Source organism: Chenopodium album, chromosome 21 (genome assembly GCF_948465745.1).
Source record: "Chenopodium album chromosome 21, dcCheAlbu1.1, whole genome shotgun sequence".
NCBI classification, from domain to species: Eukaryota; Viridiplantae; Streptophyta; class Magnoliopsida; order Caryophyllales; family Amaranthaceae; genus Chenopodium; species Chenopodium album.
Genome location: NC_137854.1, coordinates 9,317,910 through 9,341,240, shown reverse-complemented (window position 1 = coordinate 9,341,240; position 23,331 = coordinate 9,317,910). Strand labels below are relative to the sequence as shown.

Here is a 23,331-nt window from a genome sequence, read left to right as displayed (position 1 = left end):
TTTGTTTTCTTACCCCCTTGACATTGGAAAAAAAAAAAGTTTATCACGTAGTACATACTATGGACATTACTAATGCAAACCAATAAAATTGCACATTTGAAGTTCATCATCACATTACATCTCTTAATGTTCGCCCAATTTTCTTTTTAGTTTCGTACTTTTGTATTACCTTAGATAACAAAATTTCCTAAATTAAAATGTAAATATGGGTCACCAAATCCGGATGAGTCTAGTCGGATTGGGTCTAGTTGTGAATCATACTAAATCATTATGCCCATAAAAATCAAAATCTGAATCGGGTTAGGTTGTGTTTAGTCAGGTCGGTTTGGTTTTTGACACCTCTGATTAGAATTAGAAATACCAAATACTCATATGGATTATCAATTTGTTCATGCCTATTATGCAAAGGAGTCAAATTTTGCAACTCGAGAAAATGCATGATTATTGAATAAGAAATTTCACCACGCGATGCACGCGGAACTGTCATCTTCCCAAAAAGTGCACTTGTCATTTTGGTTACGGTATATACTATCCTGTTAATTAACACAAAACTTCTATCAGTTTACCAAATCCCAAAAAAAATATATGGTTAAAATCTTCCATTAAACTCAATAAAAAAAAAATGCAAATCCCAAAAAATATATGGTTTATGATCGCCTATTTCATCCTCTTTATCCCTGTTTTCATCTTCCTTTTCTTGCTTGGATTTGCCAAAGGTAATATCTTTCCTTCTCTTTTTGGAGTGAGAAAACTTTCATTTTCCTAAAATACCCTTGTTCTGAATATTTGTTGCAGGTGCTATAATTAGTCCTTTTGTATTTCTTATAATTGCATTTGGTGATACTGGGGTTGTCATTGGTCTATGGCCTCTTCATCTTTTCTGGAGTATCTACTGCTTGATCAAGTAATTAATCATGCATCTTTTTCTTATGTTTTTAGTTAATGATTTTAATTGTTAGTTGTTGATATTTTAGTATGATTATATATGGGTTTTTAATTATATTAGTTACTTAATTATACATCTTAGCTTCTTCCTTCTTACTAATTTTAAACGATATAGTTTAATGAAATCTAGTTGTTAGTTGTAGCTTTAGTATTGTTGTTTATTGCTGATGTTGTAATGATTTGGGGTTTTGATTAAATTAATTGATCCATTGGGAGTTTGGAGCAGAACAAGGAAATTCAGAACATTTTGGAGTATGGAATAAGGAATTTTCATAATTTTTAATAATCCATAATTTAAGATATTATGGTCAAATTAGTGCAGGGACGAAGAAGTAGATTAACTTGTTTTAGGCTTAATACAATGTTGTGTAAATATTAAATAATGTGTAATTTTCTTTTTTTGGGGTGTTACAGGACAAGGAAATTTGGACCATTTATGAAATGCCTATTGATATTGTTGGTTCCTATACCAATAGCTATCTGGACAGTGGTGGGAGTAGCAGGGAGTGCAATCATGGGAATCGGGTATGGTTATGTGTGGCCGGTAATGGAAACATTTAAGGCCATCAGCAAAGAAGGGGAATCTGTTGCTATGAAGTTGGTTCGGGTCTTCACGGTAATGTTTCTGAAATTTGTCCTTTGTCCAATTGCTTATATGGTCAAGTCTTTGATGAATGGCTGTTAATTTGGATTGAAATTGTGTAGGATGGAACATGGAACAATATTTGGGGTGCTTGCACCATTGTTCGGGATTTTGCTGATTTTTCATTCCATTCTTACTTTTCTGTCATGGATGAGCTGCTTGACGCTAGGGGAGAGGAACCTATTGAACTTAAGTATGATCCATTCATAATTCTTATACGGCTACATTATTTATATTGTTTTTTGTTTGAGTCATTAGTAGTTGCATCTACTTGTCTTGATTAGTAGGGCAAAAGTTTGCATATATCTTGATCCGTAGTGCATTTGTCTTTCAAAACAAAAGTTGATAGTTTGTTTCAACCCTTTTCTTTAATTTTGGGTCCTTATTCCATTATTGGCATAATGAGCATTCTCTTGATAGATATTTGCCCCTTATAGAAACTTGACTAAACCACATAGATAGTCTTCCAACAGTTTTCTTTTATTTTAGTATGGACCAAATCATCTTATCTACTACGTAGTATTTACAAATGAGAGAGGCCTTTGCGTATGTTAGTGCTTCACCTTGTATCTGTATAAGTTCGTATATGATCTCATGACTTAGTGCTATGTGAATGATGTGATGATGTTCATTTTATTTTTATTTTGATGTTCTGATTACCAGGATTTAATCTTGTTTTCATCATGACTCTGATATTATCTTGCAGGGTCGCTGTATTACCTGGATGTCTTCTATCAGCCATAGTTGGGATTATTGTTGATATCCCAATCATTACGTTAATAACTATCTATAAAACTCCAATACTTTTATTCAAAGGTTGGCAACGCTTGATACAAGATCTCATAGGAAGGGAAGGGCCATTCCTGGAAACAGTTTGTGTTCCTTTTGCTGGCCTTTGGATTCTCTTGTGGCCGGTCGTGGCATTCTTTGCCATGCTGCTAGGTATCCTTTCGAGTATAGGTTTTGGATGTTATGCTGCAGTTGTTGCATACGAGGTACTTATTATAAACTTAGTGATTAAGTAATACGGAGTAGCATTTTCCATTTTTTTTTTATTTTTTATTGTATATTATTTTAATTGTGTTTCTTTACTTGCTTGCATTTTAGTTAATTCTGATACTATAACATCTCTGACTCCCACATTATTTTCTCTTCTGTGAATTGTAGGAGAATTTAACAAAAAGAGGACTACTATATGTAATTGCTTCTCCATCCATATATGATGAGTACACAAACGATTTACTATACCTACGAGAAGGTTCCTGCTATCCTAGGTATATATATTGATATGCTTTGGATTTCATTGGTTTTTCTCATAGATGTCATTCCCCCTCCTTGTTTTAAAACAACATTGTAGAAAAAATAATGAAAAGTGGAAACAAAACCTCAACATAATCTTGATGCATAAAAGGTAGTTTTTGAGTATATAATATATGGAACAGTCGAAGTTTTGAATGATTTGAATCTTTATTTGCATACAACACACATGTGCACAGTTTATTATTCTTTTGTTGGCCAGCATTGTTGCATACTTGATAAACTCATGTTGGCAACCATATGAAAGCCTCTCTGTACTTGGACAGCCAGACCTAGATATCGTGATCTTGTCGACCCTGGTCCAGATCCGATGCCATTGAAGGAACTCCGTAAACAGCCTGATGCAGAAGAACCTTTGATCACACAACTTTCTGACGAAGCAAACCCACTTCAGGCGAAAGTGGTAAGAACTTTGTAAATTTAGAGCGCACTTGATCAGCTGAACTAATACGAGTAATAATTATGGCATGTCTGTTTCAGTTTTCTGACTCATACACAAACTATGAAACTGTCTCTATCTCCCGCCATAGATCAATTAATTGTGATGCATTGCATTATGATGCTTTTTAGATATGGGACAACCTCTTTAAAGCTTATGAGGACATAGGTGTGGAACTTTTTCGAGCTAGAGCCATTGGACTGCAGGATTTGGAAAGTTGGAAGCACTCAAAAAATAAGATTGTGAACATTGGTATACCAGCATATGTCTTCCTTGAGTGCTTCCTCAGATCCATCAAGAGTGGTTCTGCTGGCTTTATCATCCGTAAGAGAAACTTGCTTGACTTCTATGCTTTCCATTATTCGGTTATTGTGGTTCCTCTTTACTGATAATAAGTATTCCCATAACTTTGACTACATTTCTTCTGTGTTGCTTTTCTTCTTTAATAGGCGATAATGTTGAAATAACGGGAGTTAACAGACCGGAAGGAAGGATTTTTGATTGGCTTTATGAACCTATGTGTGTCATGAAAGAGCAAGTTAGGCATATGAATTTGACAGAAGCAGAAGAATTATATTTCTACAAACACTGTCTATATGCCGGTGATGTTGAGAAAATTGAGGCCTGGCAGAATGGAGGAATTCCTCCCTCTGATGAGATCAAGAAGGCTCAACTGGAGGGTATAAGTAGAAGGTAGGTGTAAAGGGGAAATATTTCTAGCTGTTCTCACTCTGGTACTAATATTTTTCTTCTGTGCTGCCCATGCTGTTTATTACATGTATACTTTCATTTGCAATGTTTCAGATTGCAAGGACTTTGCTTGACATTATCAAGGCTGCCTACATCAAGGCGCCGATTTTATAAAGTTGTTAACAACATAGAACAAGAAGTAACAAAGCTCAGCAACGTTATTGAGGTATAAGTCCGCCTTGCTAAGACTGCACACATCAAGATGCTGCTACTTCTGTCTTTGTGATTGTATCTTTCCAATAAGTTGTTTATTTAGATTTTGCCTTTGACTGTACACGGACAAATTACCTGATTAGTTGATGAAGACTTTTGTATCAGTTTGCTCTCCCATCATTTTATTACTGTGCAATTCAGTAGCCTCTTACTATTGTTTTTAAATTTTTATCATTCATCTTAGATCTGTCAAATTTATTTTATTTACTGGTCAGCATTTCTGGAAATTTGCTTATAAGGTCATACAGGTTATACCGCAGTACTTTTGTCCATGCTGATGAGTATGTCGTAAAAGTGAACTCCGGTGTTTATCCTTCTATGCTCCATAAATCTGGAGGGGTCTTTTATAGCTTGCTTGTCCAGCAGTGAATGATGCACACCATTCGCATTGAGAAGTTGCATTTTATGCAAAAATGGCCTAATCTCTGAAGTATCATAATTCTGTAGAAGGATGGCAATCTTCTGAATCAAGCAATGGCATATCTAGTCTTAGAAGGTATTCACTTACAGCTCCATTGACTGCATCAGAAGCATCTTGCCAGGTATGATTTATCAATTCTAACGGATTAATAAGACCGGTTGCTTGTACATCTATGCTGATGATTATACATGCAAGGAATTCTGATTACAATTTTTGACAGTTCGGATTGCATTGCTAGAAATCTCCATGAGCGACCTAATTATTACCTTTAAGAGAATACAATTAGTTGCTGAAAAGGCTAAGAAACCTTTTGACTATTACATCTTTTTGCAGATAACATTAATAGTCAAGGCAAAGTTACTTTCAAAGGAACTATATTTTCCACCGCTCGATATATGTGAACATCAAGGGTAAGTGGATGTCGGCTTGTCCCGGTATCTGCCAGCTCTAGAACACAATAGTCTTCTGTTTCCAAGTTATTGTCAAGCACAAAATGTGCCCACCCTTTATTCAGTGTGCATTGAACATTCCTGCGGTTAAGGCTAACTCGCCAGATCTTGGAACCGACCCTCAGCCTAATTTCTTGAGACTCCATGGGAAGGCAGTTATCTGCAAACTCCCTTGGGATTGTCTGCATCATAAAGTGTCTAATTAGCTGTTAATAATTAAGTTAGTAGAAGTCCAGAATTTGGGTATAAAGACATGCCAGTATAAATAAATGGTGAACATGGCTCTGCTTCATCCTGATCTTGCAAGAAGGTCGTGTCGTTGAATGCTTGGAAGCCAAACGAAAAGCTCTCTCCTTGTCCTTTTTTGTTAATGGTCTTCTGCTCGATTCATAGCACTTCCCTTTCCCAGTCCGTGAATTTGTTCCTTTTCCTTGAACAAGGTAAAAAGTAATAATTAGCTGCAGTTCATGGCTCGTATTGCAGAAGAAAGTGAGAAAAGGAGGGGAATAAAAAGGAGCTTAATAACCATTTTGATTCATAATGTTTTTTATCCTTAACTTTTCTCAATTTAATACCTTTAGTTTCTTGTTGGATTTCTTCATCCTCGTCCTCCTCTTCATCATCATCCTCCTTGTCATCCACCACCTCGTCCTCCTCTTCATCATCATCCTCCTTGTCATCCACCACCTCGTCCTCCTCATATCTTTGCTGATCATAAGCAAACACTGAAGATCTATCTGTTTGTTGACTCTTATTGTCGCGCATGTAGCAACAGTTCTCAGCACGTATGCCCCTATCTTGTACAACAAAGTGCGAGTCCTCTCTCTCACACCCAGTTTTATCAAATATCAGCACATTAAACAATGAATCTTCAACATGCTGGAAGACTAGGAAATCTCCTTCTTCTAGGCTGTGGTCCTTTACAAAATCTCGCCACCCATTTCTCAGTTCAATGTCCTCTCCTCTTTGTGAAAGCGCCGCTGTCCAGCAGTCTCCACTTGGGCCTCTAAGAGTCACCCTTTGTGATAGTTTCTCCTTGTACCCGTCTTTGAATTTCCTCGGAATTCTCTGTGTGAACATTATGGAGTTAGAAAATGTTTGCTATTAAAATCAACATTATTACATTTTCATTAGTTTAATTTACCAGATTGTTCTCAAAGTCTCCTAGCATAATCTTGAAAAAATGGTGTTTGTTATCAGGAAATGCATTCCAGTATTGCTTTTTTCTCCATGTCTTGCATTGTGCACAAACATCTGCCATTTCTGTAACAAACTCCTAAAATAGTTAGGAAGTCAGTAAGTACAACAGATGTAATGAAACTGCATACAAAGAGAAGACACGAGTAAAGAAAAGTACAATGCATTATTCACTTACTCTGTACTAAGATCAAGTTAGTTTACACCTGCAAAGAGTTCACTTACTCTGTAATCCGCGTCAGCTGAAAAACTCTTGCAGCTACTTTCTGCAGTCCATAACTAACATGGCCTACTTGAACCAGGGAATGAGGAAATTCAGCTTAAGTTCGGTTCAGCTCTAATAAGTTAAGTTCAGCTCAACTCAGCTCAATAAATCAGATTAGGCCCTAAAAACTATAAAAAATATTCAAATCAAGGAACAATTAAAGAAATATAGGGAAAGTAGAGATAAAGGCAAAGGCTGGTGAAATTAGTAGAACATATACTTCCTCCGCCCACAATTATATGCAACAAAGGAGTATTATTTGTAAGATAATTGTGGGCAGAGGGAGTATAAGAAAAAGACCCTTAAAATACCCTTTAAAGTGATACGAAGTATATATATCACTTATCAACTATGCATTAAACAGAGCCTTACATGAGGAAGGAAGGAGCTCGACTTATAACTTTAAGCTCTGATCTTCTAGTGTTGCCAAAGAAGAGACATTCACCCCAAACTTCTTGTGTACTTAGATCCCACTAAAGCACTGTTGAGTTAAGCAACTACAACAACACACTGCAATAATAAACTAGAATCATGTTAAGTAAATTCAGGAGAATATTGAGTTTTGATGGTAAAAAAACAAAAAAGTTATAAATGAGTCAGTGAGGTTTGATGTGTTAATCATGGCATCTTGCATACATACTTTTGATGAGGAAATTCAAGTTTATAAATTTGTAAACTCATGTGACAAGGAGGGTTGTAAATTCAAACTTGTCAATGGGGTTAACAATTCCCTTTGTTTTTATCTCGATCTTTTCTTAGGGTTTTTCTTAGAATCATATTCCTCTCCATTATTAAAGTACGTACATACCTTCTGACGGGAAAAATGGTGGTGAGATTCGGAGAAGATCGTACCTTCTTTAACGAGATGACGGAGGAAGAGGAAGAGGAGATGGTTTCACACTTTCATTCAAGAAGAAGAAGAACAAACTTGTTTTTACCAAAATAAATAAAATTAACTTTTCCGTTTTTATAGATTAATATCCCTTTGTTCATCAAGGAGATAAAATGGAGGTTGTCTCCATACTTTCTGAATGCCTCTCTTTTTATAAGAGCATATAGATATCGGGATATATATATTATATGCAAAAGCAAAAAAAACAAAGTAAAATGTTAGTAATTAGTTAACAAATAAAAATACTAAAATGCATAAGATTTGAGGAGTGGGATTTTGGAGGATTGTGGTTAACCAACTTAAATTTAAATTTTATAAAAGATTATATTATTATATATACTGTAAGTCTATAATAGATATTATAAAATTTATAACCAACTTAGCCACATCATCAATATTCCTAACAGAAATACAGCCAATATAGCCTATGTTACTCTTGTTTGTTACACCTTCTACTTTTGAGGGTGATTTATGACACCCATTTTATGATATCAATATTGGCCACTCCCTGATCATCTTCAACCCCACACCTTCTTCATGCACCATCTACCAAGTGAATGCTCAATTTCACACCTCTTTCATGCAAGCCTGAAGGCCTAATATACACTTCCCATTTCAATCACTAATAATTGTAATCACTAATGTGTAAAAAAAATATACTATATGAAAGGATAAATCAAGACAAATCCATCAAGATCTTACATAACTATATTTTTATTTAGCTATAAATCATCATAACTAGTCTATTGCAAGTAAAAAAAAAAAATCGGAGAATATAATATACTTCGTATATGTTTCAATTCCCCGTTTTAATGATTTAATCATTAAAGATCCAACAAATATGGAGGACTATATCAAATACAACAATGTATCAATAGAGACAAGTTTTACCATTTATTGTAGTAATCTCAATCGATAAAAGTCACTAGGGGTGAGCATAACAGGGTACCCTGTAAAAATTCCAGGAACCGGAACCGGAACCTGTTGCAACAGGTTCCTCAAAATGGGAACCGGAACCTGTTGAACAGGTTCCTAGAAATTGGGAACCGGAACCGGAACCTACAGGTTTCGATTCCGATTCAGGGTACCCTGTATTATAAGATACTCACTAACTTTTTACAGATTTTTTAATAAAAAACTGGTTGGTCACTAATTTTATAATGTTTACAACTCGCAAATAAGACAAACTAATAGTAGTTGTCTAACAAATTTAATATATATATATTTATAATTGTAATTTTGATATATATTATTTAAAAATTGAATAAGAATTAGTGTATAATTTAAAATTAAGTGATATTTTTATCAGGTACAGGGTACCCTACAGGTTCCGATTCCAAAAAATTGAGAACCTGATCCGGAACCTGTTGCAACAGGTTCTCCAATTTGCTACCCAGAACCGGAACCTCTTGTATAGGTTCCGGTTCCGGAACCTGCGGTTCATAACAGGTTCTGGTTCCGATTCAGGGTACCCAAATTTTTTGCTCACCCCTAAAAGTCACGAGAAAAAGAATCAACTAACTTTTGTAAACATCCATCTATTATTGCTAGCATATGACATGACAAATGAAAGCATCTCCAAAAAAAAAAAAATAAATAAATAAAATGATGAGGAATAAGGAGTGACTTTCATAGAATATACTTGAAAATAGCTAAATTTCTCAAGTACACTGCATTTTACAAAAATATGCATGTTGTCACGTCAATGTCAATTAGCGGTTTTATGAATGCACATATATCAAAATTCAGTTTAATATTCTTACTTGTAAGAAAACGCTATTAGTGGTTTCATTAAGAGCAAGGGTCTGTTCTCTTCAGACTATTTTCAGTTCAGTTCACTTCCAATTGTTCAGTTTAATTCAGTTCTTAATTTCTTTCTCTCATAAAATATTCAGTTCAGTTTAGCTCCCATAAATTCAGTTCAGTTCAGTTTGACTCGGTTCAATCAATCAAAATAGGCCCTAAAACAGCTTATTGAAATAGAGAAAACTGCTAATAATTTGTATTGATGTGGACGATATTCGAAATATCGTTAAATAATTGTGACATAATTATGGAAATTGATTATTTTTTACTCCCGTTAACTCTTATCTGAAATTCTTGACAGAAGCACAGAACGCTTAAACCCTAAACCCTCAGCAACCAAGAAGAAAGAACAGATTTTTCTGCCTGAACAATCACAGAATCTCCCACCCAAAAAATCCCCATAAAACCAATCTTCAATTCTTATGCTATCATCCACAAAATTCCCTTCAAATTTACAATCTTTTCAATTTTCATGGAACCCTTCTCTTCCCAGAAATTTCTATCCCCAATTCCTCAATTCCAATCCCACCACCCCTTTCAAAACATTTTCTCTCTCCTCCACCTTCAAAACTACCACCCCAAATTCAGATTCTCAGCAACCCTTTATCAAAAAGCACCAATTTTTGTCAAAAATTGACCTCCCTGTTATAATTAGAAAAAATGGGAGAAATTATAAGTATTTTTGGGATGAGGGTTTATTGGAGCTTGTTTGTGTTGATGATGGGGACCCACTAACTTTTGTTCAAAGTTTTGAAGTGGGTATTAGAAATTTTGTGAAGATTTTGAGGGATTTTTTCATACCAAAGCAAGTTACTGAGAATTATATTGAGTATGTCAAATGGAAGTTTTTGCATCGTGTTTTTAGTTCTTCCCTTCAAGTTCTTGCAACACAGGTATTTTTATTATTGGATTTTGGTAAAAACTTAATTTAATTTGTATTTTTGGTGTAAATTTTCAATCAAGTGAATTGGGTTGGTGTTCTTTATAGAGAAGTTATCATTGATTTATAATCGATGATAACTTCTCTATAAAGAACACCAAGTTGTATTATGCTGAGCTGCTTGTAATTTGATAAGTTGTATTGTGCTGACCTGCTTGTAATTTGATGAAATTAGGCAATGTTTCGAGCAATTGGAGTAGGGTATGCTCAGTCTCTTCCGTCGGCTGCGGCTATGAACTGGGTGTTGAAGGATGGACTAGGTAGACTGAGTAGGTGCATTTATACAGCTTGTGTAGGTTCAGCTTTCGATACGAATTTGAAGGTATTCCAAGTTTGTGTTATGTTCTTTTACTAGTTGTTTGAGCACTATGTCAGCTGTCATTTAAGCTGCAATCATCATAAGTTTATTATTATGTTATACGTGCGGTTATTTTATGTAAGGGGGAAAGGATAAATGCGAAATTAGTATTATGCTACTGAAGTTTGTGGATGCTTTGGATTGTGCTTTTGAAATCTAAATTTGAAAACAATTAAGTGAATGAAGAGTATTCTCTTTCACTTTCATATGCAGATCACTTATATTGATCTTTTCTGAATTGTTGAAGAGAGTAAGGTTCGCGACTTCAGTTATGTTCAGCTTAAGCATTGGAGTTGAGTTGATGACCCCTGCTTTTCCAAATTGCTTCTTGTTGCTTGCTTCCGTGGCCAATATTGCTAAACAGATAAGCTTGGCATGCTATCTGGCAACTGGTGTAAGGTTCCGCCCTCAACATATGCTTTAATTCTGTATTTTGTTGGATTATTATTGCTGCTGGAATCAGAACTACTTATGACTTATGAGCTTGATGAACTCATTAAAAATTTATGTTTCGTATACTTAGGGTCTGTTCTCATACGTTGAAATTGAATTCAATTCAGCTCAGCTCAGTTCAGTTCAGCTCCTAATTTCCTTCTCTTATAAAATATTCATTTCATTTCAGTTAAGCTCAGCTCAGTTCAATTCAGCTGAGTTCTGATAATGAGAACAGGCCCTTAGTGCTGCAATTAGAAGGTTTATTTCTCATTTAGTATGTTTCTTCACTTATTGGTCTATATTAACTTACAAGAAATTTTTATTTATGGCTTCAGAGAATACCTTTTGATTTTAAGATCATCATACAGGGGATGAACAAATTTAACTCTAAAAGTTCCCTTAAGACTTTCAACTTAAAAACTGGGACAGCCTTGTCTGATGTACTTTGAAATTTTTGTGCCGTAGGTATATGATTTAATGGCGTTCAATGTGATTAGATGTTAAGAGCTATCTCAAGGGTTAACTGAGTGAAATGAGAATTGCTTCCTTTATACTTTGTATTCTCTATGCTTTTGAGACTGTAGTCTCACTCCATTTCAGATTCTCTTTTAGCTACATCATTTGCATCACTCTTCTTAGGAGTCTGTTTCAGCAATAATAAGTACCTAAGTGCTGGCTTTTTTCCTAGATAGATCAATGTTATTCTAGTTCATAATGTTGAAATATAACTTTGTTCAATGCATTGCCAGACAGCCGTACATCGGAGTTTTGCATTAGCTGATAACTTGGGTGAGGTTTCTGCTAAAGCCCAGGTTGGTTGTGATGTGAGATTATGCCTTTTATTTTATACACTTCCTAATATACATGCTGATGTTTCTTATGGGTTTCAGATCCAAACAGTGTGCTTTGATAACTTGGGTCTTCTATTGGCTGCATTATTAAATGTTATGCTCAAGAATAATGAAAGGTTTGACCCTCCATCATAATGCTGTCATATTCTGTTCTTTTTAGAATGTTGTACTTGCAGTTTCAATACAAAGTTGGTCTAGTTCAAATAGTTCTCTAATCCAGTGAAAGTCAAATAAGAAGTCCTTGTTTAAGGCATTAGTCTTTCTCTCCTTCCACACTGTGTCTCTGGATGACTCTGGATGTCTTTATCTATCACTTAGATTTCTCTCAAAACATCAATTAGATTCCTCTCAAAACATGTGAATACTTTTTCATCCGCAAATCCCTCGCAAAAGATGAGATTTTCTATCTCCTCTGTTCTGCATGTTTTGGGACTTGTAATTTTCATGTTTTGTATTGATTATTTTTGTCAGTTGTCACTAGATTCCTTTTGCATTAACTTTGTCCATCGAGTATAAAGCTCATTATCTTCTGGTCCTCTACTTTTTATTATTATGTATACTGTATAGGACTAACCAATTTAAGTAATGCTACTGAAGGTTGCAAGCAGGTTTGCCGTTTGTGGTATACCCCATATTCTCAGCAATTGACTTGTGTGGAATTTACCAATCGCTGAAGCATGTGCATCTGCAGACTTTAACCAAGGTTGGCCTATGGCTCTTTCTACCCCCTCCCCCAAAAGTAATTCATTTTCTTGTATGCATGAAATTAGGCTTTCATAATTAGTTTCATCATTAGGCTTTCGTAATAAATACTAGGCATCATTAATCGTCACTCTTTTTTGGTTATATTGGGGTACGGGGGAACATGAGATAATGTTTATAGGTAAGTGCTTATGTCACTTGCCTTGTATTTTACTTGAGGGGCCCGAGAGTTGAGGAGGAATGATAGGGATTAGTGATAATGTGAATCTAGAGAATCTGTGTTGGACCGTGCAATTGTTCCTTAGGACAATGGTAGCATCCACCCTATGCGAGACTATTGAGTTATCAGATAAAGGACTTTGCTCATCTTTCATAGGATTTAAAGAAAGTGTCTAACTTGAGATTTATTTTCAGGATAGGCTTGAGCTGATTCTCGACAAATGGATTCAGTGTGGATATGTCCCATCACCAGCTGAAGTAAGCAAGCTGGAAGGAATTAACCTTCTGGAGGCTGGTGAGTTTGATTCTTGTTAGCATCATTGGTTAAAGTGTAGCCAAAAGACACAAAATGTAGCTTTAATTATCTAAAGCTCATGAGGTTGAAACAGGAAGAAACAAAGGAGATTGGCCAATTAGAATTGGTTGCTTGGATCCCAAGAGACAGATACCTGGACTGACCATGTTTACAATGAACTCTCTGAGCAGGGAGGATTTCTATTTCATCTGCTTAGAAACCTGCTATGGACTAAGATCTGGAAAAGTGAGTGCATTTGACAGCAAAAAAAAAAAAAAAAAAAAAAAAAAAAAAAAAAAAAAATTCCTTTGCTCTTTTTATGGCATCATCCTGTATATTATGACCTGTCTAACCTTTTTTATTTCTGTGATGCAAATTAGCAAGGAATTCTTCTTTCTCTAAGAGAAGGTGCAAGAACAGAGGATATCATTATGGGTTTGTTGCAGGTAGACTTTTCTCAGCTCTTTTCCTTTCCCCCTCCCCATCCTGTCCTGTTCTAAAGGTGGCTGTGGCCTGTGGGGCGATGGGTTGTGTCTTGAGTGCACCTTGCAAAGACCAGTGTGGCAGGCCCTGGCAGCCTTTGAGTTGGCTTGGTCAATCTATAAATAATGTAAATTGCTTATGGTGGTACATGGGCCGACACAACCCGGCTTACGCTCAGCCTGTGTGCTTAGGTGGGATAGCCTCAGCCAAAGGCCGTGGAACTTGATCAGATTCACCAGAAAACTAGTAATGGTTCTTATATCTTGCAGGCATGCTACATTCGTCAGACACTCCTTTCATGCAGCAGCAAGGGGAAGAACGTCATAGAAGATTTCCATATCTCAAATTCACATATCATGAAGTGGTTGGAGTTGTCTCAAGATAGTAAGAGTTTTGCACAGTCGAACCTTAACACACTGCATAAACAAATGTTAGATCTGAGTTGGGCTACCAAGAATATTTTGCTAGGCACACATGAACAAGCTCGATACATTTTTGATGATAAATATGAGTTTTAATTGTTTTTTTTCCTGGCTCACGTGGCTCACAATGTATGAAGTAGTTTTGAATTGGCTTTGCCACAAAATTTTGATGAATACAAATTTGTAGAAGTAGGTGAGCACAAATCACCTGTTTGTAACTGAATGTCACATGTTCAGACATCATATACATCAATACATGTAAATAAAGATATTCTATGGGTTGCCCATTTGCCCTGCTGATATAATTTCTTTTCGTTTTTTTAGCACAGCAAAAATGTGATACTCCTATACTAAAGTGGTACGCATATATTGACTTTTGTGATTAAGATTTATAATCTGTTACTTTGGGTATTCTACAATGCAAACCCTTGTTCACATCTAATTTCCTTTTTCAAGCATTTTTTTTTATCTTATGTTTTGCCTGAAGTTTGCTGTAGATTATTGACAAAGTTAGAAAAAAACTTGTCGACGAATATCAAATAATGCCCATCAATTGAGACATTGTTGAAAAGGTTTCAACAATTACTTTACCTGTAGATTATTGTCAAAGTTGGTTAAAACTTGTCGACAAAAAAATTAAGAATAACGCCTATCAATTGAGACAATAATTGATGAAAAGATTTCAACAAATTGTGACTGTTTTTCGGTGGAACCAAATAAGATGCACAAGAACCGCTGGTTCTTTCTGTTTACATTTTACAGAAATTAGTAGTAAAAATATATGGACATTGTCAGTTCATACAACCTATTCAATTCTTCTATGTAATTTGCACGCCGCATATTTACATCAGCTGATCACTATCAAATGGGAATAAGAATATAAAATTCTTTACAAGAAATGCTTTTTCAACTAAGTAAGATTTAGTGAGATGAAAAGCTGGCCTCTGTACTGTAAATCGCGTACTCGCTCAAGCTAAAATTAATTCTTTCATCCTCCCACTTCACAATCTCTCTTGCATATTTTAAGGCAGCATCAACACTGTCAGGCTCTAGGCCCTTCACTGAGGACACAAATAACTTCCGGCCAGTTAGTTCAAAGTAAAGCTTCTTGAACTTTACGGCAATATAGTGAAAACCCAACTGCCCAAGCGAAGGATTATGATTGATACTCCTGCTCCTGCTGCTGCTGAAGCTCTTGCTGTTTTGGCTTATCACAGGTTGGAAATCCTCAAACCACTCACATTCAGAAAGTGGAGTTTGTTCAATCTTTTCATCAAAAAGATCAAATTTGTTCAGAATCAAATGGAAGTCCATCTGCTCAAAGGTTGGATGAGTAACAATGCTTTCAAAGAGTTTTTTGCTCAGCAACATATTGTTCACTGGAGTTCCCTCACTATCATATGAGAACTGGTCGTAGTCTGTCAGTGCTACACAAAATATCACGAGTCTCGCATCTTCCAACATATCTAACCATTTGCAGTTTTCTGCAAAACCTTTTGCATGTACTCTGATCAGCTGGTACCTATTTTGACAATCAAAATTAAGAGTAACATCAAATACTGCTAAAACACACAAAGATTGCACAAAAGAATTCAGTTACAAATCTGGTAAACAAAGGAGACAATAGAAAGACCAAATGAATACGAAAAATAATTCAGTTGACAAATGTAGTAGACTGGCAGCCACTCTTTACTAATGTTAATTGATTAATGGAATGACATTTTGGTCTGTGTAGCCGACCCCATCCTTTTAGGAGCCAGACCATTATTGTTGTGAAGTGTGAATCTTTCTGGGGAATGGAAAAGATTTAAACAGCCAACTAGCCCAACACAAAACTAGCTACAGTTCATTAGTTACTAGTAAAAGTAGTAACTGCTACCTCAAACCTTGAAGTACATACGAGGGAGACTTACCTAGGCAAAGAACCATGTTGATCAGTAGAGTCTATGTCATCATCAGCTGATTGCGGAAATGAGAACTCCACACAGGCTAGGCCATTTGATGAGGTCACTCCTTCAGCATAAAGGATATCCAAATCTGATGGCTCATAATCTGGTTGCAGAATATCAACAACCTAAATAACGAGACACAATCACATTAGTAAGTCTAAGAAATCTAACAAAACATACAAATTGACTAAAACATATTCATCATAATTACTGGGAGAAAAAAGTGACCAGCTTAGTGAACTGTAGAAGCATGGCAAAACTTCTTACAGCTAACGTGTATTTATAGGCTACATGCTTAACAATGATAGGCTAAAAAAAAGTAACAGCACTTAATAATAACTAATGCCTAAGATTTTCTTGCCTTCCTTTACCTAGTTAATTTATTGCACTTATTGAGGTAATACTAGGTTAAAAAAAGTAACAGAACCTGTTAAAAGCTAATGTCCCAAGATTTTCTTGCCTTCTTTTACTCAAGCTAATTTATTGCACCAGCTAATAACACAGCAAAAGTTACACATCATCACAAGATTCAACCTTAATTCTCATACCATTTTCATATTCCGTTTGCTTTTAACAAACCAAGAACCAGCTGGGGACACAAGGAGGGTCAAGGACTTGTTAATAACAAATTTATATTCGCTGATGGTCTTACTTAAGCAAATTCAAAAGTCATGGAAGCAACTTAATAACAGTGATAGCATATTGAGATAATTTCATCCACAACAACAGGTTCGAGCAAGAGGCATTTATAAATATAGTCTTGCATATGTTGTTTAAATCACACTGAAAAAGTCAAGGCACTACATAAACTTACCCGCTCCAAAAAATAACTAGCAACACTAGGTAGCATTTCAAGTTCACTTCTTCGATTATATGTGACTTGAATGGCTGAAGTTTTCCACAACTCCTCAACCAATGGGGCATATTCACGAGTTGCAGCTGGAAAAATAGCTTCCAAGTTGCCAGATGCCATTGTTTTAAGAAGCCAATCAGAGAATTCTTTCAGCCTTGGGCTAATGGAATAGATAGTCATCTCATCACTCCCTTGAGTACTCCTCTCTGAAAATCAGATTGTTCAGCAAGTAATTCCAAGGGTGTGAATAAAAAAGATCTCTTTGCCAGTGATAATTAAATTACATTAGATTCCACAAATCCCTGATTCAGCCCCCCTCTACAAGACCAGAAAACAGACAGGATGGAGGATATATGTGGTCCAACAGTCATACAAAGAGAACAATACCTTGCTGGCAAACTGTATCATAAGACTGCTCAGGCAGGCTCAGCAAACTTTCTTCTTCAAAGCGCTCCCGGCCTTCCAAGAGCATCCCAAGGTAACCATAAACATTGCCCTGGATCATCAACTTGATTTTCTCTCTCTCGTCTTCAGAAAAAGGTGAGGTTTTATAAAGAATTTTGGCCTGAAACAATTATCTAGAAACAGTTAGCAAGAATAATAAATACTCTTAAAACATAATCATAATTTAGAAAGGAAAGTACTTCTATCTGACAAAAACACCAAAATATGGTGCTAAGCAAATTAAACAGATTAAGGATCAAAACGTAGAAGTATTTATCCTCTCTCTAACAAATTCAGAAAAGAAGGGTCCTTGTTAGATAAGTTTTTAACACTCATCTCATCTAATAATTCAGTCCACTCTATTGCACATCCCAACATGTATATACAAAGTATTATAAAATTCACAGCCGACAAGAATGTACGAAGTACTGCCTCCATTTTTTTTAGTTGACACGTATTCCTTTTTAGGAAGTTTATTTTTAGTTCACACGTTTACTTTTTGGGTAAGTTTTATACTTTGCATTTACTATTCTATCCCACTTGCTTTATCATTCTCTCTCATTTTCTATCCTCTCCTTAATATGTGTGGCTAAATTGAACGCGTCAACTAAATAAAAACGGAGGAAGTATTATAAAACTCGGGAATTTATCAAACTTTTTCATTAATACTGCAAACCCAAGTTCTTCTACGTACAGTAGTATCTATGAGCATCGTCAGATCACTCATGAAATCAAGCTGACAAATAACTAGAATGCTGAGATTGTTAACCATGCAGCGGCAGTATTATGGTCGATATTGTCAAAGTCAATAGTCAAAACCGTTGAACATAATTACCATGAACAGGAAATCCATTTTTCTGTTAGTGTTAGATTACACATATTTTAAGGAAACTAGCACGTCCAATTATTATGCAGTTGCATTAAAGTTCATGCACATTAGCTAGAAAACATAATGACATAGAATTACAGGGGGATGAGAAAGTTACATGGGGGTTTCCAGATAGAGCCTAGATGACAACTTAGGAGAAGTGACAAAAACAGAAACCACATTTCCATAATTTTAAACTCTCAGATTACTTCTTCCCATATGAGAGGTTTTGAGTTTATGCATAACTGAACTGAAATTTCTAAAGTTTAAATTCGCGTCAGCCCAAACAGTCAGCATCTGCATGTGTTTCTGAGCTTGTGCACTTCACATCAATGATACTTAGATCTGAGGCATTTATTTAACGTAATTAACAGGCCCCACTGGATTTAAAGATTACGTAATACATTACAAATGCATACTGAGCATCAAATTCCTCAGCTACAAACTGAACATTTATAAATAGATTTATAAGCAAGATAGAAGCATAATTGGGGGTGAATAACTACCTGCTTAAATATTGTACTTGTCCCTGAACCATTATTTCCTACCAAAAGAAGCTTCTGGAGTGATCTCTCCATATAATCAGGAATTGGTCTTTCAACATCATATCTCACTTCTTCTGTGCAAGGGTTCTTAGATCTTGAGGGAACAGGCAGTGACAGGAAAGCACAGACCAATTTCATTCCCGCCTGAAGGGAGCAGAACATTAATAACAGTACAAATGAAAAAATGCAAAAACAAAGAAGATACATCCACAAGATGTTCTCATACCTTGCCCCAGATGTAGCCTTTGGTGTTCTTTTGTCCCTCTTCTTGGTATGAACCATCGTCATTTACCCAAAAGTGTGGATTACCAGCACACTGGACTCCTGCCAACTGTAATATTCCAAAAAATTCACTTACCAAATGTATCTATGTTAACTAGATGTGAGTAGATCTTAAAAATTTATTGAATACTAACCTGCAGCATCCGCAGCTCCGATTTCGTAATCTCTCGACCATTTATATAAACGCGGGTATTTCCATTACTTGCATCTGCTTTAATGGGATCCCCAACATTCAGATGTGGACTGATAATCTGTGAAGGTTTATCTCCTTCCTGCAAATTCCACAGTGCAGAACTCACAGATAAGCAAAACTGTGAAAGTCGAAGAAAAGTTAACCACAAGACAAAAGAAAATATTCACCTTTCCCCAAAGTCCAGATACTTTGTCATACCAATAGTTTCCTGGTTTGATGTGCTTAGGCGGGTTCAGGCAGGTCTGTAACAACAGCAGCTCCTCATGACATAGAGGCTTTCCGTTTACGCATATGTACTCAGGTGGCAGCTGATTAACATCACAAAGCTTCTCAGCTTTCAATATTTGTCGAATCTCCAAATCATTTAACAGTCTCTTGAGTATCTTGGAGCACTTTCCCAAATTCTCTCGCTTAGACTCATCAATGGAATATCCAATGCATGCAACACATTTTCTTCCTTCAGGCATCGACCCCATGGCCTTGAGAACACAATTGCTACAATACTTTGCATTGCAGACAATACAAGCCTCCTTTTCAGTGAATCGATTACCTTTAAGACAACGATAGCAGACCCCCTTCTTGGATCTAGGCAGAACTTCCTTCTTTGGTCTGAGTCTTTCAACCTCACGATAAACCAATTCCTCATCAACATCATCATATGAATCAGAGTCGCGAAATGTCACAGCGGGCCTTTTAACATCATTATGAGGCATGCTTTTGCACTCTCCTGTCCTAAAAGAGGAAAGTGAGGAAGACAAATACTCCATGCTCAAGACTGACTTTGTTGAGCCCCATTCACGACCATTCAAATCATCAGCGTCTAGATTATCTTGTGAAGGACCAGAAGCCATGGAGGCCTCTGAAACTGCTGAGAGTTCTCGTAATTTCTCAAAGCTCTCACAGTATTCTGATGGGCATGAACTTCCACCTCTACCTACCAAATCACGTGAGTGCTCATGGCTTATCGAAGAAGAAGCCAGCTCCGCCGAGCTATTTATCAAACCTGACCAATCCCCAGATTCACCACGACAATTCAAATCCTCTAATGTGCCTGAGCTACATACATCACCCATTTCTATACATTCCTGACCACTTTTCTCTCTTTTTTCAAACACATCAACTGAAGTTGGCGAAAGGGTCGCTTCTGAGGCCAATTCGACATCTCTCTCATGCTCACACACACTCGTAATCCTATCAAAATCTATCACTGAGGTCGGAGACACATTCGTATTACCAGACCCTACTTTGTTAAGCTCTCTAGAAAAGTTCTTGTTCAGACCATCAGGAGCAAGAACAGGATTTATGATAGGCAACGATATCTTCTCCGGGTATGGGATTTGAGTAACAACAGAAGCAAGAGGTATACTCTCAACATTAATCGGGACCGCCCGAGGAATATCAAAGCTCAAAGGAGGGCCATTATACTCCATAGCAAATGCATACTCCTCCACACTATCATCCTCCACAACAGGACTAAAACCCATCTCTGGAGACATTTTCCCTGAATCTACAAACCCTCAATTTCCAAAATTAAGCTCAATTTACAGCTCACATTTACTAAACCCTAGTTTTCTACTTTTCTTCCATACCCATCTCACAATTCCACAATTAAATCACCCAGGAAACAAACCCTCATCATAATTACTTCAAAAAAAAAGTAACACCACTATACTGTATAAAAACAAACAGCTTAACCTGAAAATTAAAGGGTAGGCAAAAACATACAAAATAAATCTCAAAAAAATCACAAAGAAAAGGGCAAAAAGATTAAAACTTTAACATAAAAATCACATTAAATTAAACAAACAAAGATTAAGAGAGAGAAAATGGGTACCTGCTAGAAGAAGAGAGAGAAAGAAAGACAAAGATTGAAGAACCCAAAGAGGGTGTCTGAAGAGTGGAGTTGGTGATGGTGTAGGGTTGTGTGGGGGTGAAGAAGAGGGAAAATGTGTTTGGGAAAATGTGGGAAACCCAAAAAAGATGAAAAAGACAGCATTTTTTTTATTTTTTGGACAGCAAAAAGAGGGAATATTGGGGAAACTAGGATGAAGAGAAGATGGGATTTTTATTTTTTTTTTTAATTTACAGTAGTATTTTATTTTTACACCCTCTTTTTCTTTTTATTATTTTTATAAAAAGAAAACTAAAATTGGGTTCCATTCGTAGTTAAAAGATGGAATCTTTCATCTTCACTTTTTTGTTTGTTGTCCTGTTTTTGAAAATTTGGAGGTTTGCTAGGTTGAAGATGATGGGGAAGAAGATGACGTGTCTAGCATGTGAATCGAAATTGGTGCTATTTTCATTTAATTTTTGTCTCTTGTATTGTTGTTGGGCCTTTGTCATGGAATTGTGTTTTTTGAACCAATGGATCCCCTGTAAGTTGTAACCAAAGTACACAGTGTCACAGTGTAGGAGATTTGTGGTATACTTTGTACGAGTATTAGCTAAGATGTTCATCGGTCCAAATTCAGATTAGATCAAACAAATTTAAAATCGGAAAATTGATAAGTTGTTGAGAAATATGAGAGAAAGAGAGAGATTAGTTATCTAAAGTAGTACTCCATAGTAAAATTAGACAAATAATATTGAATATCATAATGACACCGATGAAATTCAGAATGAATATTTGTAAGTATCAAATATTTAAGGAAAGTTAAATTCTCGCAAAATTTTGTCATTATGTTACTAAGTCAGCTTACCGTACACCAAATGATAATCTAGTGTATAGACTATTACAAAAGGAGAGAAAAGCGTATCGAAGAGGTTAAAGTATATATATACACATGTTTAGAGCGGACACGTTAAAAAAAACTTATATAGTTATCACCGTCATCGAAAAGCAAATGATAGACTACCATGTTGTCGGGTATTATTTCTAGTGAAGGCGACGACTGAATCAGGGTCCTCTTCTGATATTCTCCAAATCTTAATCGACTTATCCAAACTTCCGCTGTACAAAACCCACCTTGAATCAAATGAAGATGTTTCCCCACTTGGCACGACTGCTAAGCACTTGACAGGACCATTATGCCCAGTCAATATCGATAAGCAAATATGATCATCAATATTTGTATCCTCGTTAGTAATCCTTTTCCATACACAAATATTCATATCTGCAGATCCACTAAATACCAGGCTTCCTGCAGTAGCTAAGCACAACACTGCAAGCTTGTGCCCATTTAGGGTACCACATGGATAAGCAAAGTTTTGTTTTTCCCAAAAGTTAACTTGGCCATTTGATGAACCGCAATATAAGATTGTGGCAGTTGGGTCAATTGCTAATGCTGTCACGGCACATTCTTGCTTTAATAGCGATTGTGAAAAGAAATGTTTAGTTCCTTTTCCTTGGACTTCACGACGCCACACTTTAATTGTGCCATCAGCAGACCCCGTAAAGACGAGCCCATCAAACCCAGCAACAACAGCATTAACAGCATCATCATGGGCAGGTATTGATTCTAAGCACTTAAAGTTTGATACGCGCCATACTTTCACAGTCTTGTCCCATGAAGCTGAGTACAAGTAGCTACGATCTTCACTCAAGCTAAGCGATGAGATTGCATCATAATGTCGTATCCACAATGCATTGCGATGCCTCCCTATCTCTATATAATTCTTTGGTCTAATAGATTTCTTCATGAATGACTTAAATGTAGGTAAAGTTCCGACCCTCTTGTGGACACTCGGGTTTTTAGCACACATTTTCCAAACACGAATTTTTCCATCTTGGTGCCCGGTAAATATTTTATCTTCTGATATTACAATCGACTTGACAAGGCCACTGTTTGATTTAAACCCAGAGTATTCTCTTTGATTTCTCCAAACACGTATATTCTTACTGTCAGTCCCGGTATATAATAAGTCCCCCGAGGTTGCTAGAGAATAAATGTGTCCTTCTTCTCGTATCAATGAGCCCATTAGACAATTATAATGGCCTCCATTGTTTGATAAACTACCTTCAAGCATGGGGCCTGGCAATGCCATATGGGCTGACCAAGGGGATTTAGAACATGGTGAGGCACAACCGGTATTCTCTGATGGTGAAGAGTTTGTAGAATCTATAGTGTTGGAACGATGTTCATATTGATGATGCTCGAAACTATTATCAGTACAAAGTTGTGGTTGTGGTTGTAAACTTCCCGACCTTCCAAACAT

The 23,331-nt window shown here is 36.2% G+C and overlaps 4 protein-coding genes and 1 pseudogene across 6 annotated transcripts; 2 read left to right on the top strand and 3 right to left on the bottom strand.

Moving 5' to 3' along the window:
* The first annotated feature begins 511 nt into the window (after positions 1-511).
* Positions 512-6,230, top strand: LOC145600162 (putative membrane protein At3g27390). 2 transcript variants are annotated; one of them, XM_081656060.1, is made up of 12 exons: positions 512-716; positions 796-904; positions 1,360-1,561; positions 1,651-1,781; positions 2,295-2,583; positions 2,756-2,862; positions 3,176-3,308; positions 3,476-3,668; positions 3,794-4,037; positions 4,149-4,260; positions 4,755-4,849; positions 5,062-6,230. In XM_081656060.1, exons 1-11 carry the CDS (start codon positions 623-625, stop codon positions 4,824-4,826), a joined length of 1,686 nt encoding a protein of 561 aa, XP_081512186.1. In that variant the 5' UTR covers positions 512-622; the 3' UTR covers positions 4,827-4,849; positions 5,062-6,230. The 2 variants fall into 2 exon arrangements, with proteins under 2 accessions (XP_081512186.1, XP_081512187.1); XM_081656061.1 differs by lacking the exons at positions 4,755-4,849; positions 5,062-6,230 and adding an exon at positions 4,556-4,693 and having other exon boundaries at positions 514-716.
* On the bottom strand, positions 5,075-6,505 carry LOC145600311 (B3 domain-containing protein REM16-like). Its single transcript, XM_081656226.1, has 2 exons — positions 5,736-6,505; positions 5,075-5,359 (listed from the first exon to the last, which is right to left on the bottom strand). Exons 1-2 carry the CDS (start codon positions 6,255-6,257, stop codon positions 5,075-5,077), a joined length of 807 nt encoding a protein of 268 aa, XP_081512352.1. The 5' UTR covers positions 6,258-6,505.
* A 3,147-nt stretch (positions 6,506-9,652) lies between these two features.
* Positions 9,653-14,336, top strand: LOC145600116 (protein root UVB sensitive 4-like). 2 transcript variants are annotated; one of them, XM_081656004.1, is made up of 10 exons: positions 9,653-10,230; positions 10,453-10,599; positions 10,883-11,029; positions 11,820-11,882; positions 11,961-12,037; positions 12,519-12,624; positions 13,038-13,137; positions 13,232-13,383; positions 13,518-13,583; positions 13,890-14,336. In XM_081656004.1, the coding sequence occupies exons 1-10, from the start codon at positions 9,760-9,762 to the stop codon at positions 14,136-14,138; spliced, it is 1,578 nt and encodes a 525-aa protein (XP_081512130.1). In that variant the 5' UTR covers positions 9,653-9,759; the 3' UTR covers positions 14,139-14,336. The 2 variants fall into 2 exon arrangements, with proteins under 2 accessions (XP_081512130.1, XP_081512129.1); XM_081656003.1 differs by having other exon boundaries at positions 13,214-13,383.
* A 386-nt stretch (positions 14,337-14,722) lies between these two features.
* LOC145600115 (extra-large guanine nucleotide-binding protein 1-like) lies at positions 14,723-21,260 on the bottom strand. The gene is made up of 9 exons (XM_081656002.1): positions 21,011-21,260; positions 19,344-20,871; positions 19,118-19,255; positions 18,928-19,032; positions 18,663-18,845; positions 17,232-17,409; positions 16,806-17,050; positions 15,956-16,116; positions 14,723-15,564 (listed from the first exon to the last, which is right to left on the bottom strand). The coding sequence occupies exons 2-9, from the start codon at positions 20,670-20,672 to the stop codon at positions 14,964-14,966; spliced, it is 2,940 nt and encodes a 979-aa protein (XP_081512128.1). The 5' UTR covers positions 20,673-20,871; positions 21,011-21,260; the 3' UTR covers positions 14,723-14,963.
* A 745-nt stretch (positions 21,261-22,005) lies between these two features.
* On the bottom strand, positions 22,006-23,331 carry LOC145602916 (protein JINGUBANG pseudogene; annotated as a pseudogene).